At 35.1% G+C, this 22,165-nt stretch overlaps 1 protein-coding gene across 4 annotated transcripts in view; it reads left to right on the top strand.

Moving 5' to 3' along the window:
- The window catches only part of RGS12 (regulator of G protein signaling 12), a 249,029-nt gene that overhangs the window by 104,661 nt on the left and 122,203 nt on the right, over positions 1-22,165 (top strand). The window contains exon 1 of one of the 4 annotated variants that reach the window (XM_074229865.1): positions 1,138-2,675. The exons of the other annotated variants lie outside the window; for them this stretch is intronic. Within the exon in view, the coding sequence (XP_074085966.1) occupies positions 2,622-2,675 (54 nt within the window). The 5' untranslated portion in view covers positions 1,138-2,621. Of the gene's footprint in view, positions 1-1,137; positions 2,676-22,165 lie in introns of those variants that run through there. 4 annotated transcript variants of the gene reach the window in all.

The following is a 22,165-nucleotide window of genomic DNA, read 5'->3' as shown; positions in this document are numbered from 1 at the left end:
GTAAGGAGTCCTATAGGCTCCAGACATCATGCTCTATCTGCTTCACCACTTAGATGCCCCTATTTATTTTTACATGAAAGACATGACACCCAATGACAAGCACAAGAGAATTCTAGTACATATTAGTAGAGCAATTCAAATAATATTCAAAATCTTAACTTATTACTATTACAGCCAGCTAGTAGGTGCATGACATTTAAGCCTCATTAAACATAACACAGTTTGCAGATTAACATGTTGTATTGTCCAGTGACACGGTGGAGCTGAATCCTCCTGGGGCCAGCCTTCCCTTGGTGTAGCTCACTCCTGTTGCTACTTAGGCACTCTCTCCCTCAGGTTGCTCAAGGGACTCCCCGCTGTCAATCACTGCAGATCTTTTGTTGCTGGCAAGGGCAAAACTAAAGAAGAAAACACAAAAGAGGCAAAGGCAGTCAGAGGCCCTGCCATAGTCCTGGCTAGTTGAGTCCAGGTTCCACATGGAGAATGGTGGCCCTGGCTGCCCGTACATCCACCCCTTACTTCTAGCTAAGATCACATCTTATCCCCTTCAGGGCAGCATCTAACAGATTGGAACAACCAGCCAAAACCCACATCTTCTGTCTCCAGGGGTTGTCTTTGTATCCCCAGAGCCTAGCACAGTTCTGGCAAATATTAGGAACTTAATAAATGCTTGTTGTTTGGTTAATTAAAAAGCTGAGTCTTGGTCAGACTTTTTTTTGGGAGAGATGGAAATATAAGTGTACTGGAATGGTTCTAGCCATGGGGATTCAGAATTAGATAGCTTATTCCATTTTATAGATGAAGAAGATGAAGTTCAGAGATGTGAGGTGATTTACCCAAGGTCCCATAGGTAAGAAGTATCTGAGCTGGGATTTGAATCCAAGTCTTCTGACTGAAAGACCAATGTGCTTTTTTACCACATCACCTATTTCTTTTTTTCTCCCCTTATTCCCTTATGCACCCACCAAAATTTAAGTACTAACCTCTTCTTTCCCTGATACCCTATTTGTGACTCTGGTTTTTGAAGAAGAAGAAGGGAGAGGAAAAAATATAGATGAAAACCAGGAAGATTATAAGGGAAAATTCAATCCAAACATCTAGAGTGGGTTGTATTCTCTGAGGAATGGGGTGGGGGGGGGGAGATTGTACAGGGATGACTGAATAAAAAATAACTAAAAGAAGACCATTCCTCTCTACTTCCTTGCAGTTTTAATCTTGCTATAACTTTAGTTGCCAAATAAGGAAGCAAATCATCATCATACCTAATAATAATAATAGCGGCATTTATTTATATAGGGCTTTAACATTTGCAGAATTTTTATGTTATATTATTTGGTCCTCATTATAACCTTGGAGTTAGGTAATATCATTATCCTCATTTCACAGATGAAGAAGCTGAGCATGTGACTTGTCCAGGATCACATAGTAGGAATCTGAGACAGATTCAAAATAAGTTCTTAAAATTTTTTAAGACTTAGCAATTAAAAAAAAAGACTTAGCAATAGGTGATATGTAAAAAGACTATTCCTGCTCTACCTTTCTTCCTAACTTGAACTACAATTCTCTGTCCATTAGGATACTTTGTTTCCTCAGTAACAAATCAGTGTCAATTTTGTGGCACTTAATGTGGTAATTAATTTTGTGGTGCTTAACATTTTTGAGAGTTCTATTCACAACAACCTTTTGAGATTAGGGCCAGTATTAACACTAATGGCAGGTGAAGGAATTGAGGGTCAGATGGGTTGTTACCTGTCATAGGAACATAGCCTCTGAGTGGCCAGAGCTGAGTCTCAGACTCATTTTCAGACCACAAGGGCATCACACATTCCTCTATGTGACTTTGCTTCCAAGCTTGTATGTAAGTCAGTCTCGGGGTTAGTGAGGCTAACAGTTCTTATAATGTTTTCCTGATTTGATCCTAATAAATGTATCAAGTGAGGAAGTTGTTTTTTTGTTGTAATGCTTTGACAAATAAGGGAATAAAGAATACCTGAAACTTTTCTTCTTCTTTTTTTTAAAGTACATGAGAGCTATTTATGAAATCCTAAAACCGGTTACACTAGGACCTGATCCATGACTTACCTACTTTCCGTTTATATTAAATGTTTGGAAGCCTGTCAAAGTGGTAAATAGAGAATGGAACGAAGTAAGATGGTTTTTCAGTAATGTGTCAGATTTTACTGGCTGGCACTGTGGAAACCTTGGCATATGGGAAGCTTTTAATAGAATCATCAGCAACTGTAATTAAGGTTGTGAACTGCACCATTCTACTAAAAACCAAATTCTTTGCAGCTGTTGTTCTGACTGAAAAATTACCCCTATCAGCCCAAGTTTTATTCTTCAGATTTGTTAGAGGAAATACTTAAAAAATGATATCACAGCATGATTTATGTAAACTGATCTCTCTCTTTGTGAGCAATAATTGAGATCTAATCTGAATCTCCGACGAACCACTGCTTCATGCAGTGTCCTGTTGCCATGGGTAACAAAAAGGGAGTAAAATGGAACTTCGTATGAAATGTCTTTAAACTTTTCTGACATGTACAGGCATGGTGTGGTGTTAAATGGTTTAATTTAAATCTGGGTGTCTAGTGTAGCAAGGAAAGTCTCCTCTCTTTAAGATGAATTTAGGAAAAGAGTTATCAGATGAAACTCAGCCTTCTTCTGGTGAACAGGTAAGTGATTTGAATTACTTTATATTACCTAAGCATCATTGTTACAAGGAAACTTAGAAATACTTTATTGGGTTAGGATGTGTTTACCTATTTGCCCTTCAGGTATTACATGTAGTAAGTATTTTAAAATTAACAAATACTTATGACTATCTTTTTTTTCAAAAATTGTCAAACAGTAAAAATGCTTTTACACCAATTTTACTTGAAACAAGGAACAGTGTGCAGAGCTCTGAATATTCAGAATTATTCTGGGATTTTTTTTGATACTTGTACTTATTAACAGAACATAATAATCAATTGATCTCTAATCCATATTGTTAAAATTATAAATCTGAGCTTGTGGTATAGCACATACTATGTTTTCTTCCTTTTTTTATTCTACTTCTTTTTTTCTACAGATTATTCTTTGAGATGAAATAATATTTCAAGAGGCTGATTGAATTAAAATATATATTCAGACTTTTAGGAATTAAAGGTCTTTCATTTTAGGGTTTAATTTTCTAATTGTGGTTATATAGATGACATCATTTATAAGCCATGAATAATGATTGATTTTATATTTGTTTATGGTACTGTTTTGTAGAATATGTGGTTTTGAAAAGTGGATTTTGGTTATTTGAACAAAAAATCATATTCCTTTTTTCTCTTTTTTTCTATTTTAATGTATGTGATATATAATTGATTAGGGAAAGAGAAATTTTAATGCTGTACAAAAGATATTCACTGATCACTAAAATAAATGGTGTAGCAGTCATAAATTCTGTCTTTTCTGAGAATTATTGTATCCCAATACTTGTCAGTCTCTGTTAAAACCTCCTGTATGGAAGTATGAGAAAAGCAGTTTTAATATTTTATATTTTACTGGGTGTTGGATGCATGAAAATTGAATCACAGCCTTTTAAAAGAGAAAGAAAATAAGCAAGAATAGTTCTAGGATAAGTCCAGATTATATTTTGAAATATAAGTTATTTTGGAAATCATTTACTAATATAACTGACCAAAAAAGACAAAAAAAACCATTTGTTTTACTGATGTAGAGCATATTAATAAAACAGAACATCATGTAAACTTTTCATTGATAGTTTTTATTGTGCTCTATTGTGTTGAGATATCTTTCTGTTAGTTTATTTGTAGTATTTCTGTGTTCCCTGTAAACTTTATTTTTAATTATAAATTTTGGTTATATCATATCCCTTACATTGCCTTATTGTGCAAGCTGTTTATATTTACAAAGAAAGCATTTCTTTATCATATTCAATTAGGATGAATAAAAATTAATGATATTTTGCAAATAATAAGTTAATTAATGTTTGCCTCCAAATATGTTAGTATAGGTTAACATTTTGTAGAGATTATAAAATCTATCAAATAGAATGAATAAAATCAAAGTTGTACAATATAGGTCAAGTGATAGGCAATATTACAATGACTCAGCTGAACACAGTTGCATGACTTCAATCTATCACAATCATTTCTATTTAGACTTTGGATGGTAGATAGTGTTTAACTTAACGAACTCATTTGAGCAGTTGATTGGTCCCAACATGTTGTGTGAGATGCTTTAAAATTGCCTTCCTCATCTTGAAATGGAGAAGTCCTTATTTATTACAGTAGTGTTTTCCTGACATGATTAAAGAGATATAAAGGAAACATTTGGAAAGGCAGCATGGTGAAGTGGTGAGAGATCTATTTCCAGACCTAGGCAGGTTCAAGTTCTGTCTCTATCCCAAGAAAGTCACTTAACTAGTGTTCTAGGTAACTCTCTAAGACTTTACATTGCAGGCAAGGGGTAGAGGAAGATTCCTCATCTTTGCTAATTCCCTTTACTCATGAAGTCACATGTTGAGCTCCTGTCCCTCAAAGATAACTAAATGTTCTTTAAGATTTCAGTTAAAAGGCTTATCAGATTAGCTTTGAAGTCTTATGTACCTGGTCAGTCAGTCAATCAATCAGTATTTATTAAGCATCTACTATACCAGACCTGCACTGTGCTAAACTCTGGAGGATATAAACAAAGGTAAGATAGTTCCTGCTCTTAGGGAGCTCACACTCTAATGGGGAGACAACATTCAAATAATTTCATCTAATTATTTACCTCCAGGCAAAATTGGAGATATCAACAGAGGGAAGGCATGCGAAGGAAGGGAAATTAGAAAGACCTCCTGCAGCAGGTGGGATTGTAGCTGGGCCTGGAGGGAAGCCAAGATGTAGAGAAGAAGAGGCCGAGAATTTGATGGAAGAGACAAGGTGATTCCTGGATGGCAGAGTATGGGGAGGCTCTGTGACCAGGTTGCAAAGAGTGCTGAACAGAGGATTCTGTATGTGATTCTGGAGAGGAAAGAACGAACAAGTTGATCAGACTTTTCTCTAACTTTAGATTAGAGCCAATCTAAAATTTAGGTAAATTTTTAGAATTTATATTAATGCATGCCAATTCCAAATGATCAATACTATTAAAAATCTTGGCACAATTTGATCTATTTTCTTTGATATCAGTAACAGAATGATGGAATGTGAAGACATGAATTATCCCTTAGAAAGGACTACTTTTAAAATTGGCCTTATGTAAATTATTTCTTTTATTTAGTTTAAATTGTCTTCAGTTAAGCTATTTAGGTTCCATTGCTTCAGTTTTATGTTTTGTTTTGTTTTTTAAATATAATAGTGGTTTATTGGATTTGGACTTAGGGAGACATAGATTTGAGTCACTGGACAAGACACTATACCATTTATAGACTCCAACTTGAAAGTTATTTATGAAATACTTACTGTGTGGTCAGTGCTGAGCTCTGTTTCCTCTTTCCTTGTAAAATGACTTCTAGGGTCAGAGATCTAGGCAAGCCCACCCCCATCCCTATCCCACTTTATACATGAGGAAACAGATTCAGAAAAGCATGACGCAAGTAATTGGTGGCAGAGCCACCAATCTCCTGAGTCTGTGCTGTTTGAGCTGTTAAAGACCATGGGGAGGAGAAGGATGACAAATATGCACACTCACCTCGCAAGATTGTGGAAAAGAAAGCCCCTTATTTACCTGCAGGTGCAACTCTGGTGGGTTTGATTGTTTATAGTTTGGAGGCCTTTGGTTTTTCAGTTTTCTGCTGGTGATCTTGATGCTGTAAGAGATTTGAAGCTACAAAAACAACACTTTACCTCATTATGTAAGAGGACATTGTCTTAGGATTTTAACTGTCTACTGACCAATTGAAATATTCCTTGTTAAGTCCAGAGTGAGAGTTTTCCCAAGTGAATTAGAGTTTTAGACTGTGACAATTGTGTGAATCAGTAGCTCTCACTGAGTTTGCAGGGGATTTTCCATTTGGGTTCAAATCCTGCTTCTGATGCTTAGGATCTGTGTGTCCTTGGACAAGTTCCTTGTCTCATTTCCTAGGACTATAAAATTAGGACAATGAATTAATGACCTCTTTTAGTTCTTGCTCTAGGATCTTATGATCTTTTCATTTATTCTTAATCAGATCTTGTAGTTTAGGAAGATTTATGGTCAAGGTCATCTTTCTTTCACTTTCAAGACTTAGTTGCACACAAATTTCATGATGATACTGAAAATTAATTTCTTTCTTGAGATTTCTTTTCTCTGGCTTTCATTTTGATATCAACTGGATTTAGTGACTTGGATGGATCTGTGATCTCCTCTGTGCAGTGATCCCTCCAGTTGTATTCTTCTTGTTCATATCTTTCCAGAATTATTCCACAGAGGTTCTTTCTCATGTTTAAGCCTTCCTCTGAAATTTAAAATATTAGATCAGACTGGTATTTAAATGAAATTTTTTTTTCAGTTCTGAGATTATTATTTGATTGTTTAAAAATGTTTTTAATTGAAGCACTTTGGGTCCCTTGATCATTATAGATTATTTCAGGTGCAATACAGATTATTGACAGTAAAACTTTATGGAATATATTGTTAGCTTCTTATATTCCACCATTACTCTTAATTAAACAATTTGGAACAAAGTAAGGGAACTTAACCATTTTTGTAGTTTGTCCATTATCTAAATCCTCTTACCAACTAATATATAGAGTCTAAATCTTATTATTTATATTTCCTGATGGAATCATAGACTCATAGAATGTTAGTTTTAGAGATCCCTCAGTTCAAGGTCTGTCTCTTTAAACAAAATCCTAACTGATCCAAAAGAAAGGCAAACATAGAAGCTTCTTACAGTCTTGACTTGTTATGACTTGTATGTGCAATTAAAGGGACAGGAAGTGGTGCATCTTTAGCTAATTTAAAAAGAACCCTGATTATATTGCAATTATTTGTGGATAGATGTGTTAGGAAGATAAATCTTACCAATCTGTCTTATTTGATAACTCCTTTAATAGTGAAAACATGTGACTTGTAGATGGTAGGAACTAAATAAATGTTTACTGAACAAATGAATGGAAATATTTAATGAAATTTCATTTGTCTGTGTTCTATTTTGAAATCTTCATTTGGCAATTCAATAGTAAGTGGATGCTACTACATTGAGATTTAAATGGCTATGGAGGGATTTGCATGATTTGATACCAAGCGAGATGAGCAGAACCAGAAAAACATTGTATACCCTAACAGCAACATGGGGGTGATGATCAACCTTGATGGACTTGCTCATTCCACCAGTGCAACAATCAGGGATAATTTGGGGCTATCTGTGATGGAGAATACCATCTGTATCCAGATAAAGAATTGTGGAGTTTGAACAAAGACCCGGGACCTTCAATTTAGGAAAAAAAACAAAACCCTGATAGCTTATTATGTAATCTTGCTATCTCTTATACTTTATTTTTCTTCCTTAAGGTTATGATTTCTCTTTCATCACATTCAATTTTGATTAGTGTATACCATGGAAACAATGTGAAAACTGGCAATTGCCTTCTGTGGGGGGTGGGGGGAGGGAAGCAAGATTAGGGGGGGAAATTGTAAAACTCAAAATAAATAAAATCTTTAACAGATTTAAATGGCTACTATTAACTATTATTGATCAACTCCAGGAAAAAATAATTGTGTTATTTGGTGATGGAAATGGAATGATGAGTGAAGAGAAATAAGTTCATCATTTCAGTTTTCTGGTGTCTAGATACATCATAATATATAAAGTATAATAATCTGTATAAGATGGCTGAAAACTAGAAAGTATCCAGAGGAGGACAATCAAGAAGATTTTCTAATCCAGATAGTTGGAGCAAATAGTGCTCTCATTTTCAAAATGGGAATGAAGTCACTTGGTATAACAAGAAGAGCAGTGGACTTGAGGCCACAAGACCTGACTTTCAGTTCCAGCTAGGGCAGAAGTTCTTTGCTGTACTGATTTAACATTTCCAAACTGTGTGACCAAATCATCTTATTTCTTTACATCTCAAGTTTCCTTTTCTTTAAAATAAATGTACTTACCTAACAGTATTGTTGAAAGAAGAGCAAATTATAAACCTTTAAAAGATAATCGTGAGACAGATTGCAGAGACTATAATGTACTTGCAAGCATTGCATTTCTTCATAATAATAGGCAACAGTCTAGCACAGATAATATTAACTGAAAGGTTTGAAAGCACTTAGAAATGAAAACCTTGGTTTTTAAGTTCTTTTCGAATTCTAAATCATATCATCCTGAGAAGGGTTAACTAAGAGCATATTATTATGGATTATCCTTTTTTGACAGAATTACTTGACTGGTAGATTAGGAAAATGCTGTATCAGGAGTTCTTGACTTTTTTGGTAACATGAACACATGATTGGATAGAGTACCAGCCCTGGAGTCAGGAGTACCTGAGTTCAAATTGGGCCTCAGACACTTCATAATTACCTAGCTGTGTGGAACTTGGGCAAGCCACTTAAACCCATTTGCCTTGCAAAAAACTAAAACAAAACAAAACATGGACACGTGATGGTCAGATGAAGCCTGTAAACTCCTTCTCAGAATAATGTTCTTAAATAGATAAAAAAGTAGGATTACGATGGAAATCAAATGTATTGGAATACCATTATACATTAAATCCCAGATTATGATCTCTTGCTGTCAAAGTATTATATATGGATGTCATATAACAAAGTATTTCATGTATATCCTTATGGGAAAATGGAGAAATATGGGCTAGATAATTCTATCTTTAGTTAGCTGAATTGAAAGTTAGCCATGAAGTGTTGACTTAATGAACTTCCGTTCCCCTGGAGGATCCCTCATAGGTGCCTGGGGCTCATGTCTTTTGTTTGGTCTACTTTTTTTTTAGGTTTTTTTTTTTTGCAAGGCAATGGGGTTAAGTGGCTTGCCCAAGGCCACACAGGTAGGTAATTATGAAGTGTCTGAGGCCGGATTTAAACCCAGGTACTCCTGACTCCAAGGCTGGTGCTTTATTCCGCTGCACCACCTAGCTGCCCCTTGGTCTACTCTTTAAATCAGAGGTTATAGGTGAAAATGTATACCTATCAGATTTGAGTATGATTAGGTATGGAAACAATAACTAATTCTTGGGATGCGGAATTGGGATCTAGAGATCAGAATCAGATAGCCTGGAATGATGTTTTGAATCTAATAATATATTTAATAGGGTTAAATGTAAAATCTTATGTTCAGTTTTAAAAAATCAGTGACTCAAGTTGAGAATGAGGAAGATGTGGTAAGACCAACGGGGATTTTAGTTGATAACAACCTTAGTATGAGTCAGCAATTTGCTTTTATGCTGTGCTAATAGAAATGTAATGTCCATGAGAAATCTGATAGGGAAGAGACTGCATAAGTGAGGATTGAAGAGTAAGAAGGAATGTAATTGCAAGCATTAAATGAGGGGTGGGCAGACTTGAGAACAGAGGCTAATGTAATTGGGGTGGAGGTGGAGGGGAGCCTTCCTAGAAGTATTAATTAAACTTGCCCATATGAAGAAGGTAAATTTTGAGCTGGGTTTGCCCAAGGTCACAAAAGAAGGGTTATTCACCTTTTACTGAAATTGGGACTTAGCTGGTTAAGTCGAATGGAGCTCAAATATCCTAGACTCACAGACTGTTAGAGCTGAACAGGATCTTATTTTGAGATATATATCTCAAAATAATATATAAATATACATATATTTATATATTATTTTGTGAAGGAGAAAACAGATTCAAAGCCAACAAAAATTAGAACCTAGTTCTCTTGACTTTTAATTCTATACTCAACCAGGTTACTGAAATGAGGGTCACGGGACACTGACCTTTCCAAAGCAGCTGCTCTTGATCTCATGACTCTGAACACCAGCCCTTCTAGGCAATCCCTTCCCCTAAGCTTCCACATTCCCCATTTGTAGGAAAGGTTGAGCATCTATCTTGGGAAAGGAAAGTCCCAGGGATGGAGGAAGTATAGCCATTGCCAGGAAGGCGTGGGCTTCCAGTAGGGTGCTGACCCCTTCATACTTAGTCTCCTAGGAACACTAATTTAGAAGAAAAAGGAACCTTAGAGGTAATCCAGTCTTCTCATTTTACAGGTGAGGAAACTGTTCAATGATTTGCCATGGAAGCTAGGAGGTATCATGGAGAATTACTCCCAGTTCTTCTTGACTTTGAGTCAAGTACTTTCTCTTCTACCCTATGCTGTTTCTCCCTAGCTTTCTCCCACTTTCCACCCACCTCTTGTAGGCACATAGAACTAGGAAGCCGCAAGGTGCTTTTAGACTGGGGGAAGCTCTGGGACAGCCAGAGATTGGAGATCACTGAGGTATCCGGACCCCAGACTTCAGACCTTAAGAAAGTTAAAAGGATGAGAAAGGCAAAATTTTGTTCTTGGAAGGGGTAGAGACATGCTTTTCCTACCTTTTACTTACTTGGCCCCTACCTGAAGGGAAACCCTTTCTCCCTAAGTGAGCTTTTGTTTTCTGTTGGTAGCCTGGTGGACAATGAGATGTCTGCACTGAGGGTTTTGGCTTGCTGAGCCAGAAGCAAGGTCTGACCTCCCTGCCCAGCATTAGGCCAGGTCAGAACTTGGGTTTTGCCATCTTCAGTCTCTTCCTTAAATGAGAGGAGATGTCATTCATTTTGAGTTCATTGTGGTGTATGGTGTAAACTGCTGATCTACTCCTAATATATGCTTCCTACCTCCTTTTGTAGCCAGTCCCACATGTCATCATTTGTAATATGCTGTTTTCTTCTTATGTTCACCATGACAGTTTTCATGGCAATTCTTATGAAATAGGGATTTTTCTTTATGTTTTCAGATTTATTAAGCACTGAATTGTTGAGTTCAATTATTTCTGATCCTTCCTTATCAGGACCATTCCTCTAATCTGCTTTCTTGCTTTTCAAAAAATACCAGTTATTTTCAATGATTATTGCTTTATGATATAATTTGAGATTTGGCTCAAAGGGGTGTGACCTTGATCAAAGTATAAAGATCATCATTATTATCGCTGTTATTATTAATAGTAATATCATTAATAGAGCTACATAATGCTTCAGGGTTTAGAAAACTGCTTCCTTATAACAGCTATGTGAAGTAGGTATGAAGTTTTATCTTCATTTTACAGATAAGGAAGTTGAACCTCAGAGGAATGAAGTGACCTGTCCTTAATAACACAGTTAAAGTTAGAATTCATACCCAGATTTCCTAACTTTAAGTCCAGGTACTTTCCATTATAACATGCTATCTGTCTGAAATAAGAAAGTGACATAATAAAAATGAAAATTTTTTTTAGCAGCTGTGCAAAAAATTATTTCTACAGAGGGAAAATTATTGCAATAATCTACACATGAAATGATAAAAACATGGACTAGAGTGGGTGGTATTGGAATTTGAGTAGAAGGAATAAATAAATGGATGTCATGGAGGAAGAATTGGCAGGAATTTGAATGAAAAGGAAAGAGAGAAGTTGAAAATGACTCCAAAGTTTTAAGTGTAGGGAACTGGGAGACTGATATACTGTTGACAAAATAAGGAAGTTGGGAAGCAGTGGAATGAAAAATGGTGGGTTTGATTTCTGACGTATTAAGTTTCAGTTCCAGAGGGGCTTTGAATTGGAGCCAATCTGTAATAATTGAAAATATGGGACTGGTAGGAAACTAGGATTGAGTGCAGGCAATGTTCTGTACAGATTAGTAACTGATATTTTTTGGGGGACTGGCTGTAGATTTGAGAGATAAGGTAGTTTTTCTGCTACCTGAGTGAGTATTGAAGAAAAGTAGAGATTCCATGATTAAGTATTGGACAACACCTATGGTTGATGGGAATTAGGGTGAAGGAGAACAACAAATACGGAGAAATAATAGCAAGATATGAGGAGAGCCAAGAGAATATAATATCAGTCATAGATTCTAGTGGAGAGATTGCAGTACAAAAAATTAAAAAAGTTTAAAATAGACAAGATATTAATAATTGGCTAGAAGGAAGACAGTGTCACAGAGCAGTTTCATTGGTGTGGTAAGGATGGATGCTAGATTACAGAAAATAAAGAAGAAGCAGGGAGAAAATTATAGTTGTCAGAATCATATACATGAAATATTTACAAATGGAAGATAGCCTAACAGTATGATAGTATGATAGATAAAGAGTTGGATTTTTTGTTTTTCAATTTGGGAAGACTCAAGTAGTTTGAAGTCATAAGAGAAGGAGAAATTAAAAATAAGTGGGGATAGGATCTTCATAAAAAGGAAGTAGGATAAAATAAAAAAGATCAGATAGAAGGATTAACCTTTGAGAGTTAGGACACAGTCCAACTAACTACTAATAATCCTTGTAGTCAGAAATAAGTATCCTGCCTAAATCTCTCCTAAATCCTGTTTTATATAATCCCTAGGGAAAAAATAGGTATTTTATCTTTATGCTTGGAGTTGAATATTCTTTAGTGTTGGCTGAGTTCCCTCTTTACCCTTCCATGTATTGGACTAATCAAGCTGAGCTAATTTTAGCCTTACCTCATTGATTTATTTCTCAAATGTATAATTATCTTTTTTCCATTTCCATCAATATGAGGTTTACATATTGATCAAAATCTTACTAATGTTGATTATAGAGAATTGCCTTTTTTACATACCTTATAATTAGACCAAGTTTTAAGACTATTGCTTCCATAGTGCCATTTACCTTTCAGTATATCATGAATACTAAAACATATTTTTGAAAACATTTTTTCCTGCTTGATTCATTGATTTAAGGTTAAAAGGAAACTTCATAATCATGTTATCCAACCTCTGATTTAGATTAGTTAAAACTGAGGCCTAGAGAAGTTAAATAATTTACTCAAAGTCACACAAGTGATAAATGAACCCAGGTCTTTTTTTTTTGCAAGGCAAATGGAGTTAAGTGGCTTGCCCAAGGCCACACAGCTAGGTAATTATTAAGTGTCTGAGACTGGATTTGAACCCAGGTACTCCTGACTCCAGGGCCAGTGCTTTATCCACTGTGCCACCTAGCTGCCCCACTGCACCACCTAGCCGCCCCGAACCCAGGTCTTAATGTAGCATTCTTCCCACTATACTACACTGCCTCTCCAAATTAATCTGCAGTTAATCTTTCTTAATGCCCTCTCAAATATTCAATAAATATTTATTTTATAATTCAATAGGTGTAATTTCTGATTAGCATAGGTATTCCAAGTCTTTCACAACTACATATCCTGTGAAATTCTTGTCCATATACTTCAATACATCTTTCATAGAGGAGATCTTCCTTTGTGTGGTTTAATATTTTAGAACTGTCAAGTGATTCTTGATCAGCTTATTTCCTTTTCCAGTTGTACACATCCTTGAGGAAGTCTTTAAGTCACTTCCTATACACAGGACATTGTTGGCAATGTGCTGAAATAACTTAGAATCACCATGTCTTACAGTTACTTTTGGGACTTACAATTTTGATTTTTTTGAGATTATGGCCTTCCATGATTGATAGTTTTATAGCATCATTGGGAGAATGTTGGTATTTTTAAAAATTGGCTTTGGTAACAGGGAACCATTGGGGACCATGCAAAGTATTGTAGTTTCTTGATTTCATTATTTATTATATTAATTATAAAATTATAAAACATTATATACATTGCACTTTTAATGTTAGTCAATATTTGTTATTTATATAAATAGTACTTTTCAGTCTAAGTTTTCCTCAGACATATTTATATGATCTCATTTGATCCCTAGCTCTTAAATTCCATGAGTATTTTTTGAAAGCCACCCCCCTTTTTTTCTTTGTAAATGTATCTTTTTATTTGTAGCGTTCTCAAGGGTATTTCACAGAATCACAGAATATAAGAGCTGGAATGGACCTTCGAGTTCATCCAGTCTACCCTCATTTAGTAGGTGATAGTAGGTGATAAAACTGAAACTCAAGGAGTCACTTGCCCAAGATCACACACCAAGTAATTAAGTTTGAAGCAAAGCAAGCTAGAATTATTACTCAGATCCCTTGCCTCTCAGTTTAATCTTACTTCTAGCTTACAGATGTCACAAAGCAAGGTAGATGTTGATTAAATATTAGACTTTTTTCTTCTTATCTTTCAGTATTTGTCCCTGTACCCCTCTTATTTTTAAAAATTGGTCATGTCACACTAGTTGATTTTCTCTTCTATAGGAGAGATCCTTTTTTCCAGCTCTTAATTTACATGTGAACTAGGATTTGAATCTGCTCATTTGGATTCTAGATCCAGCATTCTTTTTTTTTTTTTATTATATAAATATTTTATTTGTTTTTCAATTACATACAATGGTAGTTTCTACCAATTTTTTTTGCTAGGTTTTGAATTTTATAATTTTTTTCTTCCTCCTTCCCTCCCTTTTCTCCCCCTCCCCTCAACAGATGGCAATTTGATAGTCTACATTTCCAGCACCCTCTTTGAAAAAAATTCTTAAAACAAAATTTTATTGCTATTTTGATTTTACATTGCCTAAATTCCCCTCCATAGTCATTCCATAAAAATAAGAATATTTCTTTTTAAAAAAAGAGAAGGAAGAGAACAAAAATTATCTTTTTTTTTTTTTTTTGGTTTTTGCATGGCAGTGAGGTTACGTGACTTGCCCAAGGCCACACAGCTAGGTAATTATTAAGTGTCTGAGGCTGGATTTGAACTCAGGTCCTCTTGACTCCAGGGCTAGTGCTCTGTTCATTGTGCTACCTAGTCACCCCTATATTCCTTGTTTCTTATAGCACAAAAATATTCTGTTATATTCATGAAACATATTTTTTTTAGCTATTCCTTACCTGATGGGCATTTATTTTGTTTTTAGTGTACTGCTTTATTTTGTTGTATATGAAAATTTTTTTCTTATCAATGACCCTTGAGGAGGGGGGGTAGTTTATGAATAGTAATACAATTTACCATCAGAGATTATAGACATTTTTGTTATTTTAATTACATAATTCAAAATTGCTTTCTATAATGGTCCTACTACTGCACAAATCTATCATCAGTGGAGCTCTTTGCTTAGCCACTAGCGTGCTTTTCTTCCCACAACTCTTTTTAACACTGACCATGTTCTCATCTTTTTTCATCTTTTACCAGTTTGTGAGGTGTGAGGTGAAACCTCAAAGATGTTTTGATTTTCATTTCTTTTATTAATAATAATTTGGAGCATCCTTTCATATGATTGTTAATAGTATTAAGTTCTCATTTGAGATGTATTTATTCATAACCTTTGACTTTTGGTTCCACATATGTTAGTTGACTGTAACTTTATACCAAATCCTTATCTGATAAATTTGATCAAGATTTTTTTCAGGCATTCAACTCCTTACCTTCTTAGCTTAAATGTATTAGTTTTGTTTGTGCAGAAACTTTTCAATTTAATACAGCCAAAATTATCTATTTTATCTTTGTAATTTCCTCTGTCCCTTGTTTGCTTATGAATAAATATCTTCCTTCATGCTTGAAGGAGATATATGAGCCGTTTCTCTTCTAACTTTTTTAATGCTATAAGTTTTAATATTCAGTCCATGTGTCCATTTTGAATTTGTTAAATATGTTGGTCTATATCTCATTCTGTCAGACTATTTACTAGTTTTTCCTAACAGTTTTTTTTTTTATCACTCAAGGGATTGTTTCCTAAGTAATTTATATTTTATGGTTTATTAAGCACTGGATTATTTAGTGCCATTATTTCTGATTCTCCATTATCTAGTCTGTTTCATTCATCTACTCCACTTTTTAACCAATACCAAATAGCTTTGGTGATTGTTGCTTTATAATATAATTTCATTCTTTTTATTATTATTTTCCTTGATATTTTAGATTTTTTTAATCTGTCCAAATGAAACCTGCTATTTTTTGGAGTTCTATAAATTATTCCTTTTATAGTTAGACTGTCATAGTATTAAAGCTGTAAATTAATATTCAATATTCCTCCAGTTATTTAATTTGTTCTTTATTTCCCCACAGAGCATTTTAAAATTTTGTGTGTGTGTGTGTGTGTATATCCATTGTGTTTTTTGTACTTTGAAAGGTCTAGTAAGCTTTCTATTATACCCCATTATTATCTAACAAAATTCCTGTCAGCTCCATCGTTCCTAGTGTTATGCAAAAGAATTGAGTCTTGATAAGAAATGTCTAGAGTGAGTTGAACAGTTAAATAGGACCAGAAGACACATCCATTTAAAATCTATTTGTTGTTGTTCAGGGTCAACATAGTAAGAGTCTGAGGCCAGAATTGAATGCAGGTCCTCTAATTCCAGGCCCAGCATACTATCCATTGCACCACCCACCTGACCCCATTTAAAATCTAAGGTTTTTTTTTTTTTTATTTTATGGAGTTAAGAAAATTTTGTTTTGAAGACTCCGTATATACTAAACTATTTTTCTATGGGATTAGAATTCCACTTCAAATGTAGTACTTGGCTCCTGAATCTGAATATCTCATAAAGAATAGAAATGTTTTGTTTGAAAGGAAGAAATCTTGTTGGGCCTCTCTAGAACAGCCATAGATGGTATTGAGCACCCTTTCATGCAAAGAGAGATGTTTCCAGGAAAATTGCACATTGTGTTAACTGTTTATTGCTTGTTAAGAAGTTTGGGGGATTCCTGTCCTTGGGGGGAATTCTAAATTTCAAAAAATATAGTCAGATTTTTCTGCAGGCACGTTTGTCTGTGCCTTGGACACCTCTTGGAAAGGACCTGTTCCTCATAAATCAGGTTCTTGCAAACATGTTTACATTTCTTATCTCTAAAAGAGACTTTAGGAATTATTCACAAATTTAAAGTATAATTCCATGGCTAATCTCATTCATATTAGTCCTTAGACCGGTTTCAGTTCCTGCAAAACCTGGAAACCAGAGAGATAAGAACACTAAAACTACATCTTTTTCAAAAGTATGCTTACTATTCATATTATTCCAATTTTGTTTTAACTTTAGTTAAACTTTGCTCTTAGTGTAACTTATTTAAATTTAGAAGAATTCTTTGGTTTCAGCTGAACATATTCTTCCTAAAATAAATCTATTTTTATTTTGCAAATTCCAAAAGAGATGTAATCTGCCCCTCATCTGACCCTAACACATTTTTTCTCCAGTGATTCTCTTTGCAAGCTATTTTAACAATTATGTTTTGTGCAACACTAACTGCCCCTCCCAGTGTCCTTCACTGTTGGATTCACTCCCTTTTTCAGCTTTACTGCTTGTTACTCTTTGTTGTACAGCACTATATACAATCTGTCTCCTTTGGCCACTTGTCTGTTCTACTGCACAAATCACAGAAAATAATTCATTGCAAGCAGTAACAAGTCTTGTCTCAAGCTATGTAATTTCACCTCAGAATTAATCATTGTTTCCATTTTTGTATGTCCCCATATATTACAAACTCTTAGAGAGTAGAGTTGGTGGGAGGCCCTAAATCCAAATAATCCAAATTTATGTCTAAATCGGAAGTTATGCTAGAAGAAAAGTTCTTCACCTGGGATATCTAGTACTACCGATACAGTACTTCAAGGTAGAAAAAAAAATCTTTCTTTTCATTAACCTCTAACAAATTTAACATTTCCTTCAATTGTGAAAGTAGGCAACACTTTTTTCTTTTTTGAAAAGGAGTCCTTAGGCTTTACCAGTCTGCTAGAGAGATCTAACCCAACTGTCCTTGTGACTTCAAGAAGCTGTAGCATTCACAGTGGCCACAACTTGTAAAACCACCTTGGCAGAGCACCAGCTAGACCATTTTGAGGGCCACTGACAGGTACCAAGCCCTTCGGAGAGTTAGGAAGATTGTCTACCCTAAGCATGTGAAGACTTTCCCTGGTGGAAGAGGCAGGTGACAACAGTGGTTCCAACGACATGAAGGCAGCAGAAGCAGGCTCTGTGGAGTGCGTAGAGCTTGGTCAGATATCAGAGATGCCAAGGTCATACCCTGCTTCCTGAGCATTCACTAGAAATCTTGACTTTTGTCCTGGTGCTGGACTTCAACGACTCAGGTAGAGAGACTAATGACTTTGGGCTGTTCTGCCTCACTTATGTCTAATTCCTATGAAAGTCCTTTACATTACTTGTGATGTCTTTAAAAACAGACTCAAACAACAAGAGCGATAGGAAACCAAACCCCTCTTGATGCAGTTCATTCTGCTTTGTGACAGCATATCTGAGGGTTTTTTTTCATTAGATTCCACTGAAATATGCTCTTTTTATAATCATAGAATGTAATGTTGGATTTTGATCCCACATCTGTTCTCTGGGGCCAAAGCAAATAAGTCTAATCCTGATTTCCTATGACAACTTTTCAAAGATGTAAAAATCAAAATCAAGTTCTCCTTATGTCTTCTCTTCTTCAGGTCAAATAGCCTTTATCCCTTCAATTGAACCTATAGTCTGATTTCTTGTCCTTTCATTCTTTCATTTGTTTTTCACTGGATACTCATGAGTCTGCCGGTGTTCTTCTTAAAGTGTGCTGACTGAAACAGAATACTAGTTGACAGGTGATATGACTGGGGCACAGCATCTTTTTAATTTTGGGAGGATAGGTTGGGAGCTTGGGTATTTGGAGAGAAAAAAGGAAGCACATTATGAGCATTATGTGCATTATGAGAATGAGTTTTGAAGATCAGCTTAGGGGGCAATTTTGAATGATTGTGAATATTTGGAGGGCTTGAACCAGTTTTATTTAATAGTGTCTCTTTTTGACCTCAAGAATCCCTAGTTTATTTATAGAAAGATCTCTTATCGTTACCAAACCAAAGTCTCAACATGTATATGGAAAAGTTTGTTCACTTTGTAAAATCTCATTAAGGGGCTGATAGTTGAGCAGTGCGTAGAGCAGTGGCCCTGAAATCAGGAAGACCCGAGTTCAAATTCAGACCCCAACATTTGACACTTACTAATTGTGTGACCCTAGGCAAGTCTTTTAACCCTGATTGCCTCTCCAAAATCTCATTAAAAGCATACTGTCTTTCTTGAAATTGGACCTTTCCTGGAAAATATAGTAGCTGCAAATAAAAAAGAAACCTGTATAAAAGTTAGGATAGAAAATAAAGAATATGATAAGAGCATGGGGTCTTAGAGCTAGTCATATGAACATCATGTCCAGACTGTTGAAATAACACATTCAAAGGCAGTAAGTGGCAAAGGTGGCTTTCAAACCCAGGTCATCTCCCCTGAAACTTTTTTTCAGAACACCATCAATGTTTACTAAGCACTTGCTATCTTTCAGGCAGTTTGGCATCCATGGATCCCAAGGAATTTGTGGATAGATTTCAGGAAGTCCTTGAGCTTAGATGGCAAAGAATTGTATTTTTATCATCACCAACCTTTAGTTTCCTTTGTTAAGAAATTATATTATACCCTTATATACATTCTAAGAAGGAATCCATATGTCAAAACATCTGAAAAGGTTTGATGTAGAACAGAGATTCAAACTTGTGAGTTGCATGCTTTCCACAACACTCCTGAATTGACTCATAATACATTTAAATGTAATTGGAAAATATTTAACAAAAATAAACAAAAATAGAGTAAAATACAGATAATATTACATTTTAAAGCTAAGTCAATATGTGGCCCACAAGGATTCTTATGTATGGTTTAGTTGCCCCCATTTTTAATTCAGTTTGTTACCATTGATGCAGAAAATGATTCTTGAACTGAATTGTAAAGGAAACAAAGTATTCTAAGTGGTGGAGGTGAGATGGGAGGGCATTTCTGGCATGGGGCACTGCCAGTGCAAAGGCAGTGCAAGAGATAGCATCATGAGTGATGTTTCAGGAAACTGGAAAAGTAGGGCTTGGGTAGGTGGATAAGGTTTTTAGAAACCAAACAGCAGAATTTATATTTGATCTTAAAGGTACCAGAAAGTCTTTAATGTTTGTGGAGAGATAGTGTGTGTATATGATGGGGGGAGAGGGGAGGTGGAGAAGTAGGTAACCTGAACAGACCTGCACTCTGAGGACATCACTGGAGTAACTCTGAGGAAGATGAGCAGGAGAGAAGTGAGGAGGCAATAGGCAGAAGGTGATGGGAATCTGAACTAGGCTAGTGGTTTTGTCGGTCGAGTAAAGGGCAGATTGTGGTGGACATAGAAATGATAAGATTTGGCAAATGACTCATTGCAGGAGGAGTTGAAGATAACCTTGGGTAGCTAGAAGGAGGGTGGGGAAGAAGAAAATTTGGAAGATGGACCAGGTTATTAGGGGAGGAAAGTCACTAAGTTCTGTTTTACACATTGTTGAGTTTGAGAAGCCTCTGGGACCATCCCTACTGTCCAGAGAGATAATGCTCATGAAAGTATTATATTAATTCCTCTCTTCTGCGCAAGGGTATTATTCTGATCAGTAGCTTGACATTGAGGTGTGTAAATATGCTTTATATTCATTGATATACTACTTTTAAAAACACTAAGTTGTAATCTAATACTGTTTAAAAACAGCCTCGGTAGAAATGTTTTTATCCTATTAGTCTATATTCATATAAAATACCTGAAACTTTTATAAAAATTTATTTTAAAATAAATTCACATAGGACTTGTTTAATCTAGTCTTGCAACTTACTATCATAGACAGATCTAGACAAGTTTCAACTGAACTATCAAGTTTAAAAAATAGAATCCTGGGGGGGGAAGTTGATTGATATATATATATATATATATATATATTATATATATATACATATATATACATATATAAATAAGATATTAAATTTTTTGTGACATATATGGAAAATAGCATATATATTCCAACTTTGAGACCTTGCCTTAGAATTTTACTTAATTTGAGAGTTTTTCAGAGCAAGGAATTTAAATTGTAAGCAAGAAAATATATTTTTTCCTGGGGAAACTTTTTCATTGATAGTTCTGTGTTTGTGACTGCTCTCTTCTATATAAGTATAAAATATAGATATGAAAATTTGGGAAAACTCCAAGAATCAAGACAAAGGAAAATAAGCTATTAATACAGATTATGTTATGTACCAGATTAAACACAAGAAATTTTAGATTTACATTTGTAAGCATTGTCTCTAATTTGTAGTTGTCAGATTGTAAAATGTTTATTTGTAATAGCTATCAATTCCATTTTACACTCTTGAAGTCGAGTAATTTTAAAAAGAATAAATGCTATTCTTTAGACAATTTTCTGTTTCTATGTATGGAAAATCTATTTGGTGGGTTATCTGTGGAAATTAAAAAAAAATAAAATTCTTGGCTAGCTTTTCTTGCCTCTGCCATATTTCTGAACTGCCTCTCCTAAACATTGCTGAGTATGTTATACTGCTATAAGAGGAGGAGGGTAGGCAGGGTGGAGTTATTAGTTATCTTTAAGCATCTCAAGAACTGTCACATAGATGAGGGATTAAACTTGTTAGCTAACATGTTGAAGTGGAAAAGTCCATCCACTGACTCTTCAGTCGCAGGATCTAGGTTCAAATTCCACTTTTGGAAATCTCTAAGTGGCCTTGGGCATGTCACCCTTCTTAGGCCTCAGTTTCTTCATCTGTAAAATGAAGGGTTTAGATTATCTTCATCCATCTATCCATCCATCTGTCCGTCTGTCTGTCTGTCTATTTAATCTATTGCTCCAGCAGGTTCCCTTTCAAGCAGGTGGATAAGATATTCTGCAAGTAAGAGCAGGGGAATATGGAAGAAAAGGTAGTTAATCCCTTTCTGGGAAACCTTCTATCCTCCTTAAATGAGCTTTAGAGAGCTTTATATTTTGCCTTTGCATTTATCATATTTTGCTTTTTATCATGATTAGGTGCTGTTGCAGAATGAATCAAGTTCAGGGATCAGATTCAGAAAGATCTGGGTTCAGAAACCTCATCTGATACTATGTGACAGTAGGCAGATCATTTAACAAAACTCTGAGTCTCATATAATTCATTAAGCATATAAGTTATAGACAACAGTACTTTGACAACATCCTCTATTTCTTGTTTTATCTTTGTACATATAGCATACTACTTTCTACAGATTAGTATTTTAAATTTCAAATCCAGGTGAAGATACCCAGTCTACATCCTTTATCACAATTTCTATAATGGAAAAAGGGTAAACAGTCAAGACTAATTGGTAGAATTTTCAGCACAGAATTTTTAGTTTATATTTTCTTTTGCCAATTGCCTTTGATTTTTATAAGAAGTATT

Source organism: Macrotis lagotis, chromosome 3 (assembly GCF_037893015.1).
Source record: "Macrotis lagotis isolate mMagLag1 chromosome 3, bilby.v1.9.chrom.fasta, whole genome shotgun sequence".
Lineage (NCBI taxonomy): Eukaryota > Metazoa > Chordata > Mammalia > Peramelemorphia > Peramelidae > Macrotis > Macrotis lagotis.
This window is presented reverse-complemented; position numbering and strand designations above follow the sequence as displayed.